General features: G+C 37.2%; 1 protein-coding gene across 1 annotated transcript in view; it reads right to left on the bottom strand.

Annotated features, from left to right (window-relative positions):
• COL19A1 (collagen type XIX alpha 1 chain) overlaps nt 1-14,731 on the bottom strand; it is a 369,652-nt gene that overhangs the window by 109,538 nt on the left and 245,383 nt on the right. The window contains exon 15 of the mRNA XM_004381357.2: nt 9,490-9,543. Coding sequence (XP_004381414.1) covers nt 9,490-9,543 — 54 coding nt within the window. The remainder of the gene's footprint in view (nt 1-9,489; nt 9,544-14,731) is intronic.

Here is a 14,731-nt window from a genome sequence, read left to right as displayed (position 1 = left end):
GAGTGCTCCTAAGAAGCGAGGATGGTGAGACTTCATTTCATGCACTGTGGACATACTATCAGGAAGGACCAGTGCCTAGAGAGGGACATCATGCTTGGTAAAGAAGAGGGTCAGGGAAAGAGAGGAAGACCCTTAGTGAGATGGATTGACACAGAGTCTGCAACGATAGGCTCAAGCATAGCAATGACTGTGAGGATGGTGCAAGACAGGGCAGTGTTTTGTTCTGTTGTACATAGGGTCACTATGAGTCAGAAACAATCTGACGGCATCTAACAACAACAGCAACAACATTGACTCAAACAAATGGCATGGTTCATTTTCTCTGAAGATATTATTACAGTACATGGCCTTTAGTTATTTAATAGACGAAGGAGACCACAGATTTTTGCTGAAAGGAAAGCCAGGGAACTTGACAAAGCTCTTGACTGGTTTAACCCTTCTAGAAGGGATAAGAAAATAAGTTGGATTTCCATTAGGACACGATAAGCCTCAAAATACATACAGTATGTACAAGGTATTTTAACAAGAAATCAAATGTTTTAATTAGACATTTTCTGTAGTATACTTTATTCAGCAGTCCAAAATTTGTTTTGGGGGACTTGTTTTAGAGATGGGTTTTGCTACAAGGTGAAAACAATGACTTTGCACTTTGAATTGTCAGTGTATAATGAATAAAGTTGGAGATGGAAGTCATAAGAATTGGAGGGCAATGATGGACAATGGAGTACAAGAGCAGAAGGGCATTAGTTCGATGGTGTTTTGGGGGCATGTATTTTCAATGTGAATACTATTCATCTGATCCAACTGTAGCCTATCAGAAAAGAAGCATTAGCTATAACTGTGGGGAAAAAGAAAAGACTGACTTATACGTAATAGAATTCTCCATCTTTAATGAAAAATATAGAACCCAGTGGATTCAGCCAAAATGGAAATTAAATGGGCTACAATGAAAGCTTTGTCGGTTTTCTTTCTTCTCTTTGCAAACAGTCTATTCCGTGTACATTCAGGGACTAAAAATGATGTGCTAAAAATACTACCTTTGGAATCACTGATTTGAATCAATATTAATAGTAATTTCATCACATTAAAAAAATTAACCACCTCAGATAAAAACATACACACCAAGACTTACAAAAGGGATATGTGGCCCGTTGATTATTTACCCTGCCACTTATACCTCCTACCGTAAAGTGCTCGGTGGCTAACCAAAAGGTCGGCAGTTTGAATCCACCAGCTGCTCCTTGGAAATCCGATGGGGCAGTTCTACTCATAGGGGTGCTGTAACCCGGAATCGATTCGACGGCAATGGGTTTGGTTTTGTTTTTTTTTCCCACTCCTAAAGGCCCTATGTGATAGAACTATTCAGCTCCCAGTCCTCTTCTGGCACCATTAATCTCCTAGCTGCTTTATGTTTACTGGATGAATCAAGATCTTTCCTGCCTCAGGCCTTTTGCATGCTCCATTCTCCACTTAGAAAGTTCTTGGGTTGGTCCTCATATGGCTAGTTCCTCCTCAGGTAATGTCATCTAGGAGACAATGTCATCTAGGAGACACCTTCCTGGACCCCCTTAGCTGGAGTAACAACTCCTCCTTTAAAATCACTAATCCAGTTTATTCCTCTTACATCACCTCACACTAAATTGCAATTGTTTTGTCTATTTATTGAGTTGTTTATTAACCACTGCTGTCCCCACACCGAAAAGAATGTAAGTTACTGAAGGTAGAGACCTTATCTATAGTTTGCTTTGTTTCGTTTTAACCATTGTACTCTTAATGCTTATAACAGTGATTAACACATGGTAGATAGTCAATAAATATTTTTGAACAAATGAATGCAATTTCACACTGTAAACTACTCTTTTAACTGTGTAGATGCTTGTGTAACCATAACTTTCAGGACTGTGCAAAGATGACTCAACACCTTAAAGGTAAAAGGAATTCTCATACATTGAAGTTAAAAGTAAAACAGGAATAACATGATTGTACACGTTTTAAATCTGATTGTTGTTTTACAGAAGAAGCATAAACTCCATTGGCATTAGCTTCCACAAAATTAACACTGTAGGGTTTTATCAGTGTTTACAACAGATGGGCATTTTAGAGATCCATGAACTAAGGATTTTTACTTCAAGAGAGCATCAAGTTGACATGAAAAATGACTGCTGATAAAACAGCAATTGTTCTTAAAGTATAGGAGAAGCAGAAAATGCAACAAAATCCTGGAAATAAATTTTGAAAATCATGTGGATTTCTAATTAAATCTCAAACTCTGAAAAACTTCTATACTTGAAATATCCTCCAAAGGGCTGTGAAGTGTTTTTCTTTGCCCAGAACTTTCCCAATGGAAACAGTAGAGGGCGCTGCTGCCCCACGTTACAAATTTCTTACCTTCCTGTTTTCAACATAAATTGCTGTGCACTGAAATGTGACACACATTTGAGCCCACTGCTCAATTCTCATACTGCAATAATGAAATAATGCACAAAAACAATACCAGGAAAAAATAAAAGAAAATCAAGGGCCTTGCCTCTAACAGAAAGAAATAATAACACATTTTAAAATTAATGTGGTTTTTAATAAATGCTTTTTACAAGTGATGATGAATGAGAGGTAAAGTTAATAAATGGGTGGGCTAATACATACTTCCTTTAATGGCTCGTTAGTTAAATTTTCCTTCCTTCCCTCTTGCTCTGCCTCATTTCCAGCTGCTTTCCTCTTTTCTAAAGAAACTAAAAATTAGAATACTTTGAAATAAACTAAGGCTTTCCAAGTCTTGAGATTTTCCAAGTCTCATTATCATAACACAGGGCCACTATTTTCCATTGCTTATGTTACTCAGATAACTGCAAGGCTTTAAAGAAAAGGAGACTTTTTATTAGCATGTGAGTGTAGTTGAGACTTAAAGACCATCACAACTAATAAAATGTAACAGTTCTGATCACAGATGAACCACCTCCACAATCAAGGAAGAGGCTATAAATCAGAGGAGAAAAAACATCATCGAATACTTAGACCTGGCTTTTGTTATTAATTGTGAGTAATTTTTATATCTCTTCATGAGTGTATCTTCATATCTAGGATAAGTATCCCACATGTACAGCATGTGACCTTTCATTTTGTCAATTTATTGACAGACATTCAAATTTTTGTTAACTGGATTTTAGGAAGAGTGTAAAGAGAAAAAAAAGTGTTTATTCAATTACAGATTTAAGACAATCTCTTCTATCTGTAATACCATATGTGTGAATGAATGTTCAGAATAATAATAATGAATCCAAGTTACATTTAGAGGGAGCTTTACATTTAGAAGAAGGTTCTTTCATATAGATGACATTTAACCCCAGCAGCTGTGGGAAGTAGGTGAGGCAGGTACTATCACTTGAAATTTACAGAGAAGGAAATTGAAATGTCAAGTGAGTGTTCAAAGACACACTAGTGAGGAGAAAAAATTGGTTCCTCACAGTCCTCCTATTCTACCCCACTATCCTGAGGCACTGCCACGCCATCAATTAGCACAGAAAAATCAAACGATATTCTGTATGTGATGTTTAAGTAAGGCAAGTTGTAGCCACGTGGTTAGCCAGAAGCTTGCCTTTTCTATCTGTAGTCTAGCAGAATGAAGGTGGGCATAGGGCCCAATTCCTGGGTTTCAAGTCTGGCTCCACTTGTGTGATCTTTGACAAGTTACTTAATGTTTCTGAGCATCATTTATCCGATTATAAAATGAGGATAATTTCCACTTCCAGGATTGTTGTGAGGATTAATTAAGACATTGCAAGTAGAGTACCTAATGCACAGCTAGTGTTGAAATAAACTCTCCCTATCCACCCCTGTCTCTTCTGAGCTGGTGATATTTCCCTCCCCAGGAAAACGTCTTCTCATACTTTGTCTCTCTAAAAAACTGCTCTCAGTCATAACCTTAGTGTATTTGCAGGTATTTTCAATCCAAGACACCAGAGCCCTTCTGGTACAGTGTTAAGTGTTTGGCTGCTAACCAAAACGTTGGTAGTTCAAATCCACCAGCTGCTCCTTGGACACTCTATGTGGCCGTTCTACTTTGTCTTATAGGGTTGCTATGAGTCAGAATCGACTTGACAGCCGCGAGGTTTTAATGGTTTCCCTCCAATAAAGAATATTCATTCAGGATAAAATGGAAGAAGTTATTTGGGAAATTTGGATATAGGTATAATCAGCTTGGTTTGTTAACAGGAAATTGGACCAAGACTTTATAAAAAAAATATGTTCAACACAAAGGGATAAAACAGAAGTTTGTGGCTAGCTCTGCTAACCAGTTTAACTGTTCTTCAATTATAAATACTCTGGTTAAGAATGATCTTACTACATGTAGTTTATAAGTATGTAAATTTCAACTGTCTTCCCTAAATAAAAATTGCTATTTTATATGAGGAGCTAAAGTGGAGCTGTATATATATATATATATATATATGTATGTATTTATATACACATGTACACACATATATAACTTTCATCAAACATTGATTCACAAAGGCATTTTAATAACTCCCCTAAATAACAACAGTACATCTCTAAACCCCAAAGGGAAGAACATTTTTCTTGAGGAAAGTATGCTGTTATCAACGGATTCATGCCTCCTGATAACTCCTATTCTGTGGTTCTTTTCAAAGGATCAGATTGACAAGAATAAAGCCTTCCCCCCCAACTTCTCCAAAGACTAATTTCTCAGTCACATGTTAAAATTATATAAAATATTCACTCATTTGAGGGATATTGTATCTTATTTGATTAATCTTTGGTAAGAGAGATAAAATTCGGACATCATCTTTCACACTGTCATAAGAAATTCTAACATGTGCTTTAGGAATTTCACATGCTAGCAACTCAGGCAATCTCCTAATCCCAATCAGAAGAATTTTAACCCCTATAAATTTTTCTTTACTCTTATTGCCTTCTTTCCTGCTGTAAAGTTGGGCTCATGTCAAATAGAGTACAATTTAGAAAAACTTGTTGCTGTCGAGTCGATCCTGACTCATAGTGACCCTATAGGACAGAGTAAAAATGCCCCATGGGGTTTCCAAGGAGTGGCTGGTGGATTTGAACTGCTGACCGTTTGGTTAGAAGCTGTTGGTTTTAACCACTGCACCACCAGGGCTGCACAATCAGAAAAGACAACTAAATTTTAAAAAAACATTTTGATATAAAAGCGCTCACAAATAAAGGGTGACATCTCTTAAGATATATATAAATCATATTAAAATAAAAATAGCTCCATAGGAAATCCTAACAGATAGAAACAATTCTCTGCTATGACAACTGCAATGAATCTTGCTTACTCTCTCAAAAACTCCTATCCCATTGTGTCACTAGTGTGATCTATCAAAGAAATCTGGCCATGGGATTCTCCAGCATAGAACTTTTCACAAGTTTTTGTTAACTTCCCATGACATGTGCTGCTTTTTACGAGGTTCTCTAGGATCTGGTCCCAGCTGGACTTCCATCACTGCTGGCCTTGTGGTTTGGGTCTCCGAACTGCCTGTGGCTCCCCTTCCCATCCCCACACCCTAGAAGTTCAGCACTCAGTACTTCCGTACCTCTGCCAGAGGTACTGGGCTCCTTCCTCCTGCCTCTCTATGGGCTTTACTGTATAATTCTCCTCAATTTTTATGCTATGGTTTTTAGCTCCTGTAGAAAACTACCCTTGACCATTATCTTTACTAAATTCTCTTCCCCCCTGCACATTTCTGTGAACTAAACTTGCATTTCCTAAAGGGCAAGGACAAGATCTTATTCATTTTTGCATCCCTAGCTCCTAATAGAGTGTTAGACACATACCAGCTGCCAGTTGCCTTCGAGTTGACTCTGACTCATGGTGACCCCACGTGTGTCAGAGTAGAACTGTGCTCCGTAGGGTTTTCAATGGCTGATTTTTCAGAAACATATCACTGGGTCTTTCTTCCAAGGTGCCTCTGGGTGGACTCAAACCGCCAGCCTTTCAGCTGGCAGCTGAGTGCATGAACCATTTGCAACATCCAGGGACTTCATTAGACACATAATAGGCCTTAAATATTTGTAAAACTCTTGAGTAATGTGAATTAAGAGCAGTTTGATTTTTTTAAGAGCTCATTTTCTTAAGATATTAATTAATATGACCTTGAAAGAACTGATTTTGAAAAACTGTTCATTTCTAACCACTTGGGAAACAACAATCCTCTTTTTAGAGTACTTTATGTTTAGAAAAATTAAATGTGAAGGTGGCACAGAGCAGTGGGGGGAGCCAATTATTTTACCCTCCTTTCCAATGCTGCCCTTCACTGAGCTCTGTAATTATGAGTAGATGCTCCATAGGGTTTTCTGCAGCATACTAGTATGCACATCATCAGTTCAACCCATGATGTGAACAACTTCAAAAAAATCCAAAAGTTGATGAAAACTTTATCTAAAAAGTTTTGATAAGGCTTGTATTAGAGAAAAGGTATTTTAGTCAGCTAGAGTTTTCTCAGAATCAGACAAAGTTTCTATAAACCACTGTTCTAAAACAAAAAATTAACTGATAGTTTAGCCTAATACTTTTTTTTTTTAAGAAAAGTTGCCCTGTGACTTAAAACTTTTTCTTTTCTGCATAGATTTTTTCCATGTCTTCTGTAGTCTGGCAGATTGGGTATTTTGCTATATTAAAGAAGATAATAAACCACTTTTCTTTTAAACACTGTGTACTCGGGATTTAATGAACATTGTGTATCAGACCCACGGCTGATTTTAAATTCTAAATCTAATAGTTGAAATAAAATAAGCACCTCTCTCCCCCAAAACACTCTGACAATAAACTAAAACCTGTGAAACTGAATATTATAAATCCTTTCATATAGTTACATATTTCTTAATCTTCTAAATTCTTCAATAAACTCATTTGATCTACAGTTGAGGACTTGTCTCAGAATTCGAAGTAATCCTCTTCTCTCCTGCTCATTTGGCAAGCCTGCCATAAAGGCTTTCGTCATTCAAATCCCTCCCCCGAGACAACTGTCCTCCCTTAAGTGCAGCATCGTACGTTTAGAAAACTACACGAAGGTCTAACCTTGCCTGTTAGCTTTTCTTCTTTAAAGCACAAGACGATGCTTGAAAATCTTACAACATGTTCTCTGTTTTGTCAAAAAACTTGGAATAAAAATCAACAAAGCTGAGTCCTTTAAGGACAGTACCCCAGGATACACAATTCCTGCCCCTCCTTCACTCAGCTGTTTTTATAATCATTATCGATGGATATGAATCAGTTGCTAATAGGGCAATCCACTTGAATGGTTAAAATGGATGAAATGAAATTAACTGATAGGACAGGAGAGCAATCATATTCATTTTCCATGTGTGAATCACATCCTAACAGTCCTAAGGTGCTAGATCTGGAGCCCTCTAGTGGTGGTGCAAGGTGGTTCTGGTCTTTAAAAAGTCACTTATTAGCTGGTCTTCATTTTCTCACCTACAAAATATATTTGTTTATTTAGTCATTAAATAATTTATAATCAAATCCTAAAGGCCACAACCTGTCCTAGTCAATGACGATAAAGCAGAGGTTCAAAAAATAATTCACCGTGTAGTGATCAGATAGATAAGGAAAAGAACAGTTATAAAGCAGTGTGCTGTCTTTGCAGGAGGTAAGGTAACAGAATCAGGGAGGATGATACCTCAAATGTTGAGAGAACTAGCAAAGCTTTTGTAGGAGAGCTGAGGTCTGAGCTGAGTCATAAAGATAAAGGAAAGATTACCCAGACCTATAGAAGAGTATATACAAAGCATGGCACTTCTGAGGTGGTAAGGGAGATTAGACTACTGATTACAAAAGAAGAAGAGGCATAGAAGAAGCTAGGCAAAGACAGGTATAGGGCAAATCAAAAATTTGGAATCCACATTGTAAGCAAAAGGAAGCTATTAAGGAATTTTAAGCCAAAGAGTTTCATGGTTAGGTTTATGATTTAGAAATATTACTCCACTTGGAGAAGATCAGTGCAACAAGCCAGCTCTGAGATGGAAACACAAAAATAGGTAGTTAATGACAAGGCAATGCCAATGGGGATGGAGAGGAGGAGATGGGTTCATGAGCTATTGCGATATAGAACTGACGTGACTTAGGGACTGTTTGGATGCGGAAGATGAAGGGGAGGAAAAAAAAATCTAGGATTATTTTTAGAGTTTAGTTTTGGACATGTTACTTTTGTTGTACCTAGGAGATCTCCAAGTGGAAATACTGAACAGGTAGTGGGATGTATAAGTCTGGAATTTAGTAGGAATCTTTCATTGATATAAAAGACTGGGAGTTATTAATCCACCCAACATATAGATGGAGGCAGAGGGAAAGCTGTTGATGAAGGCAACAAAAAGGATGGCCCCACAGGGCAGAGAAAGAAATCGATGTTACTGAACCAAGACAATAAAGAATTTCAAGGAGAACAGAGCAAGCAATAGTGTAGAATCCTGTGTAACAGTGAGGTAAGATGAAGTGAAAGGCACCTGGTGTTTAGAGATTTCTGGTGTTGGTAGAGAGTGCAATGTTAGTGGAGTAGCTTAGCCTTGATACTCTAGTAAAGCAATGTAAATTATCTGAAAGTTGGTCTAAGATTGGCATTTAATCTGATGATTCTGTTGTTTTGGATGTAATAGTAAGAGTTAACGGGACCGTAAGAAATGGAATACTTTTTCCAGAAACTTGGGGCAAAAGAAAGAGATAAGTAAGCTAACTGACTATAAGTTCTTCATAGCTCTTTGTAGCAACAACATTCTATGAAACTCTATAGCAGAACAGTTCTGTATTAAGATACGTTAATATGCTTCCCAAGATATCTAAGTTACTACCAGCCTGGATGCTGAGAAACTGAGGAGACAGAGCTCAGGTAGGTTCATAACAGGATTCATCTATTTGGATACTTGGCTTGAGGCTGCTCAGGCAGGCAGTTCACTTTTTTTTTTTTTTAAATCATTTATTACTTTTTTTAGTTGTTGAGAATATACACAGTAGAACATACACCAACTCAACAATTCCTACATGTACAATTCAGTGATATTGATTACAGTCTTCAAGTTGTGCAACCATTCTCACCCCCATTTGCTGTGTTGTTCTTCCCACATTAACATAAACTCACTGCCTCCTAAGGTTCCTATCTAACCTTTTGAGTTGCTGTGGTCAATTTGATCCCATATAGATAGTTCTTAAAGGAGCACAGTACTCAAGGTGGATATTCTTTACCTATTAAGCTGTTCACTTTTGATCTTGTCCATGTAATAAAGTGGGTAAAGTGTGTGCAGATAGCTATCAGCCTCTTATCTCTCGGTTGGTGGTGGTGGTGGAGGAAGGTGGTATAGAATAGAACTGGGAGCACAGATCACTCATCAAAGTGCGGAAACAAGTAATTCTCAAGCAGTAGAATGAAGGAAATTATTATTTACAAGGGAGTAAAGTAACCCTGAGATAAACACACAGAAACCAGAGGGAAAGGGGTAGTCATCCTATTGTTTACTCACAGGCGGTCCTGGGGGTCCTGGTTTTCCTGGGGGTCCTGGTTTTCCTCGCCTTCCCTTGAAACCAAAGAAAAACAGATAATAAATACTCTGATTTTATTTTATTTTATGATAATATTTAACAGCAATATTGAAGAGTATAAATTAACAAAAAGTTGAAAAAACGATCCCAAATCCACATGACTTTTTAATATCAATTAATTCTAAAAGGTATGGGCCAATTGTTAACAACCAAAATGAGAAATACAGTGCCTGAAATGAATAAATCTTAACTATTATTAAGCAGCCCTTTAAACACTATCTATATTAACAACCTTGACACTCTAGTAAAGCCATATAAATTATCTGAAAGATGGTCTAAAATTGACATTTTATCTGAGGATTCTGTGGTTTTGGATACAAAAATAAATGCATTTGTCATTTAAGTTCGTGTTTTTCAAAGAGGGGTCTGAATTCTAATTTTATAAGAGTTATTGACGGTGAGAATGTGTGTTAAAAATGCATATTCCTGGGCTCCATTCCAGACTCAATGGTTTAGAATCTCTGGAAATGGAAGCCAAGAATCTACATATTTAAAACCACTTCAGGTATTTCTTATGCTTATTAGAGTTTGAAAACCATTGCCCTAAGGCATATCATAATTATATATGTTACATAAAGTCCATTAACTAGCTCTTTTCTTTTTTTTGGATGGTTAAGCTGTTTTATAAGTGCACTAAAATATATATTCCTTGCTTATTAATCCAAGTTATTGTAACCAACTGTTATCTCTTCCAAGTTCACAACCAGCTAAGTTTCAACTGCAAGACTGAAAATAAGATTGAAAAATAAGATTGTAATATATCTCTATATACACAGTTATGTGTATCTAATATCATTCAGAGTATTTATTTTTTATTATAAAATTATTTTCTTAAACTTTTTTTTTATAACAGAAGGAAGTGAGTTTACTTATTGAAAACACAAATTTTGAATGATAAGCATTTCTGAGTATATATTTTCTAAATATGGTCACTATTTCATTATTATTAAAATTTTTATTTGATTATCATGTTGATAGTATAGTAACATGTATTAAGGCTGACTGCTACTTAAAAAGTGAAGGTATTGAGTTGATCTTCTCAGTGATTTTTTTGGCAAGAATAGTATGCATAAACTCAAGACGGAGGCCCATTTCGTTCACTAAATTTTTTGCTCTGAAAATGTTAGGAAAACATGCTTGATCTTTCTGGTTTTCATCTAGGCTTATAGTAGAGGTGGGATATCCAAATGCTAGTGAAACCAGCAGAGTGAGCTTTGGGAGGGAAGCAAGCAAATACTATGCTGTCGTTGGGTGGGAAATGCTGCTATTGGTGCTGCAGACAAGTTAAGGGCATATGATCAAGGACTTTGTATAAAAACAGCTGCCTTTTAAATAAATAACTCTAGCTAATACCTACAGAAATAATTTTAATAAAATAAAAAATTTTATTAAAAGAAATTTAATTAGTGGTGTTTGCATGTACCTTTTGTTTTAGAGATCTAAACCTTGGAGTTATTTCAGGGGATTAGAAGATGGGGAGGAATATACATTTTAATATTCTGTATACTGAATACAAGTTATACACGTGTACATTATTTTCTTCTCTTGCACTGTACATTTTCTGAAAATCAATATATTGGGTCTTTTAGTAAATTAAGGTAATTAACCACTGGGGACTAATCAATGATAAAAAGTTTACTTAGAAAGCGAAAGCACTGTAATTTATTAATTCACAAGAACACAAAGAAACTAAATCGATGACATCTAAGTAGATGACTGGCTCTTTAAGCATGCATTAGTTTGAGGTACGTTACAAACTAGGATCAACTTTTGTTTGCATTCCCCTTTCTTTAAAGGAGATATGTATATTGATTTGGCCAGGAAGTAGGGAAAATGAGGCTGACCATTGATCAACTTCTATCACACAGTTAATGTTTAAAACAAATCAAGTGTCAGATATTGTAACGTAACATTGGCATGTCTTAAGACGTGGAGGAAAAAGCATTCACAATTCTGGAATGGGCAAACATCCAAATTCTTGCATATCACTGCTGATTTACACCTTTATTTAAGTCAGCCTTGCAATTGTCAGAGTGTACTGATGTGCAGGATGGAAGCGTGCAGAGAGAATGCTGATTTTGTTTATGCAGCCTTGCTAAGAGTGGACATGAAGGTAAAATATTTCTGAGGATTGTTAAATTATTGGAACATATTGTGGGCAGAGAACTTCAGTCGGCACATATTTTCAGTATAAGTGTGGTATCTGGGCTTGAGTTTCTAGTTAATGCTCTAAAGCAGATTTGAACAATTTTTCAAGGTGTGCTTTACAAAGAAACTCAGTCACCTTTTTCTTAGCACCACTACCAAATATATACTAGGAACAGGGTTAACCTTAAGTCCTAAGTCTCAGTGACCTGTGGTAGGGTCTCCAATAGGACAGAGCCCAAGGGTGGATGGATGAGAAATAGGGGTAGAAGCTCCAGGGTACTAGGGAGCTATTGAAGAGGCCTCAATTTCTATCAATATAACAGCCCAAAGCCAGTCCCAGACATTATCTTTCTTCCTTTTGGGGAGCCCCAGGTATTAACTCCCTTGTCATCCTTCCACTCTTCCCATCTGCAGCTTCTGACCAGTTCTTCACACCTTCAAGGTCCCCAGCTGCACTGAATACAACCTCACAGTCTCTTTTTTCTCTGAAAATTACTCTAAACAAAAGATGACCACCACGTGTCTGTCAGTTTGTTGTACTGTGGTGGCTTGCGTGTTGCTGTGATGCTGGAAGCTTTGCCACTGGTATTTCGAATATCAGCAGGGTCACCCTTGGTGGACAGGTTTCAGCGGAGCTTCCAGACTAAGACAGACTAGGAAGAAGGACTTGGTGGTCTACTCCTGAAAAAACTGGCCAGTGAAAACCTTATGAATAGCAGCAGAACATTGTCTGATATAGTGCCGGAAGATGAGCCCCTCAGGTTGGAAGGCACTGAAAATACAACCGGGGAAGTGCTGCCTCCTGGAAGTAGAGTTGACCTTAATGATGTGGATGGAGTAAAGCTTTGGGACTTTCATTTGCCAACATGGCACGACTCAAAATGAGAAGAAACAGCTGCAAGATCCATTAACAATTGGAATGTGGAATGTACAAAGTATGAATCTAGGAAAACTGGAAGTTGTCGAAATGAAACGGAATGCTTGAAGATAGATATCCCAGGTATTAGTGAGCAGAAATGGACTAGTATTGGTCATTCTGAATTGGACAATCACATGATCAAGTATGCCAGGAGTAACAAACTGAAGACAAACGGTTTCTCATTTATTGCCAAAAAGAACATTTCAAGATCTATCCTAAAGTATAATGCTGTCAGTGATAAGATATTATCCATACTCCTACAAACAAGACCAGTTAATAGACTATTCTTCAAATTTACACACCAACCATTAATGCCATAGATGAGGAAATTCAAGATTTTTACCAACTTCTGCAGTCTGAAATTGATCAAACATGCTATCAAGATGCACTGAGTAATTACTGGTGATTGGAATGCAAAAGCTGGAAACAAAGAAGGATTGGTAGTTGGAAAATATGGCTTTGGTGATAGAAACTACACTGGAGATCACATGATAGAATTTTGCAAAACCAAAGACCTGTTCATTGGAAATACCTTTATCAACAACATAAATGGAGGCTATATATGTGGACCTTGCTAGATGGAACACACAGGAACCAAACTGACTACATCTGTGGAAAGAGATGATGGAGAAGCTCCGTATCATCTGTCAGAACAAGGTCAGTGGCCAACTGTGGAACAGACCATCAACTGCTCATACGCAAGTTCAAGCTGAAGCTGAAGAACATTAAAAGAAATTCAGAATAGCCAAAGTCCAACCTTGAGTATAACCCACCTGAATTTAGAGACCATCTCAAGAATAGATTTGATACACTGAACACTAATGACCGAAGTCCAGACAAGTTGTGGAATGACATCAAGGACAACATACATGAAGAAAGCAAAAAATCATTAAAAGGAAAGAAGGAAAAGACTAGAATGGATGTCAGAAGACACTGTGAAACTTGCTCTCGAACACAGAGCAGCTAAAATGAATGGAAAAAACGATAAAGTAAAAAAGCTTAAAAGAAGTTTTCAAAGGGCGGCTCGAGAAGACAAAGTAAAGTATTACAATGAAATGTGTAAAGACCGGAGTTAGAAAAGTGAAAGAGAAGAACACATTCGGCATTTCTTAAGCTGAAAGAAATGAAGAAAAATTCAAGCCCCAAATTGCAAAACTGAAGGATTCTTTGGGCAAAACACTGAACAATGCAGGAAGCATCAAAAGAATATGGAAGGAATACACAGAGTCAACATAGCAAAAATAATTGGTTGACGTTCAATCATTTCAGGAGGTAGCATATGATCAAGAACCTATGGTATTGAAAGAAGTCCAGGCTGCACTGAAGGCATTGACAAAAAACAAGTCTTCAGGAATTGATGGAATATCAATTGAGATGTTTCAACAAACTGATGAAGTGCTGGAGGTGCTCACTCACCTAAGCCAAGAAATTTGGAAGACAGCTACCTGGTCAACTGACTGGAAGAAATCCATATTTCTGCCTGTTCCAAAGAAAGGAGATCCAACAGAATGCAAAAATTATCGAATAACATTATTCATACCACACACAAGTAAAATTTCCCTGAAGGTAATTCAAAAACGTTTGTAGCAGTACATCAACAGGGAACAGCCAGAAATTCAAGCCAGATTCAGAAGAGGACGTGAAATGAGGAATTTCATTGCTGATGTCAGATGGATCTTGGCTGAAAGCAGAGTATACCAGAAAAATGTTTACCTGTGTTTTATTGACTATGCAAAAGCATTCGACTGTGTGGATCACAACATATTATGGATAATATTGCGAAGAATGGGAATTCCAGAACACTTAATTGTGCCCGTGAGTAACTAAGAGGCAGTCATTCGAACAGAACAAGTGGATACTGCGTGGTTTGAAATCAGGAAACATATGCATCAGAGTTGTATCCTTTCACCATACTTATTCTATCTGTATGCTGAGCAAATAATCTGAGAAGATGGATTATATGAAGAATGTGGCATCAGGCATCAGGATTGGAGGAAGACTCACTAACAACCTACAATATGCAGATGATACAACCTTGCTTGCTGAAAGTGAAGAGGATTTGAAGCACTTACCGATGAAGATCAAAGACTACAGCT

The sequence above is a fragment of the Trichechus manatus genome, unplaced genomic scaffold (genome assembly GCF_000243295.1).
Source record: "Trichechus manatus latirostris isolate Lorelei unplaced genomic scaffold, TriManLat1.0 scaffold00083, whole genome shotgun sequence".
Lineage (NCBI taxonomy): Eukaryota > Metazoa > Chordata > Mammalia > Sirenia > Trichechidae > Trichechus > Trichechus manatus.
This window is presented reverse-complemented; position numbering and strand designations above follow the sequence as displayed.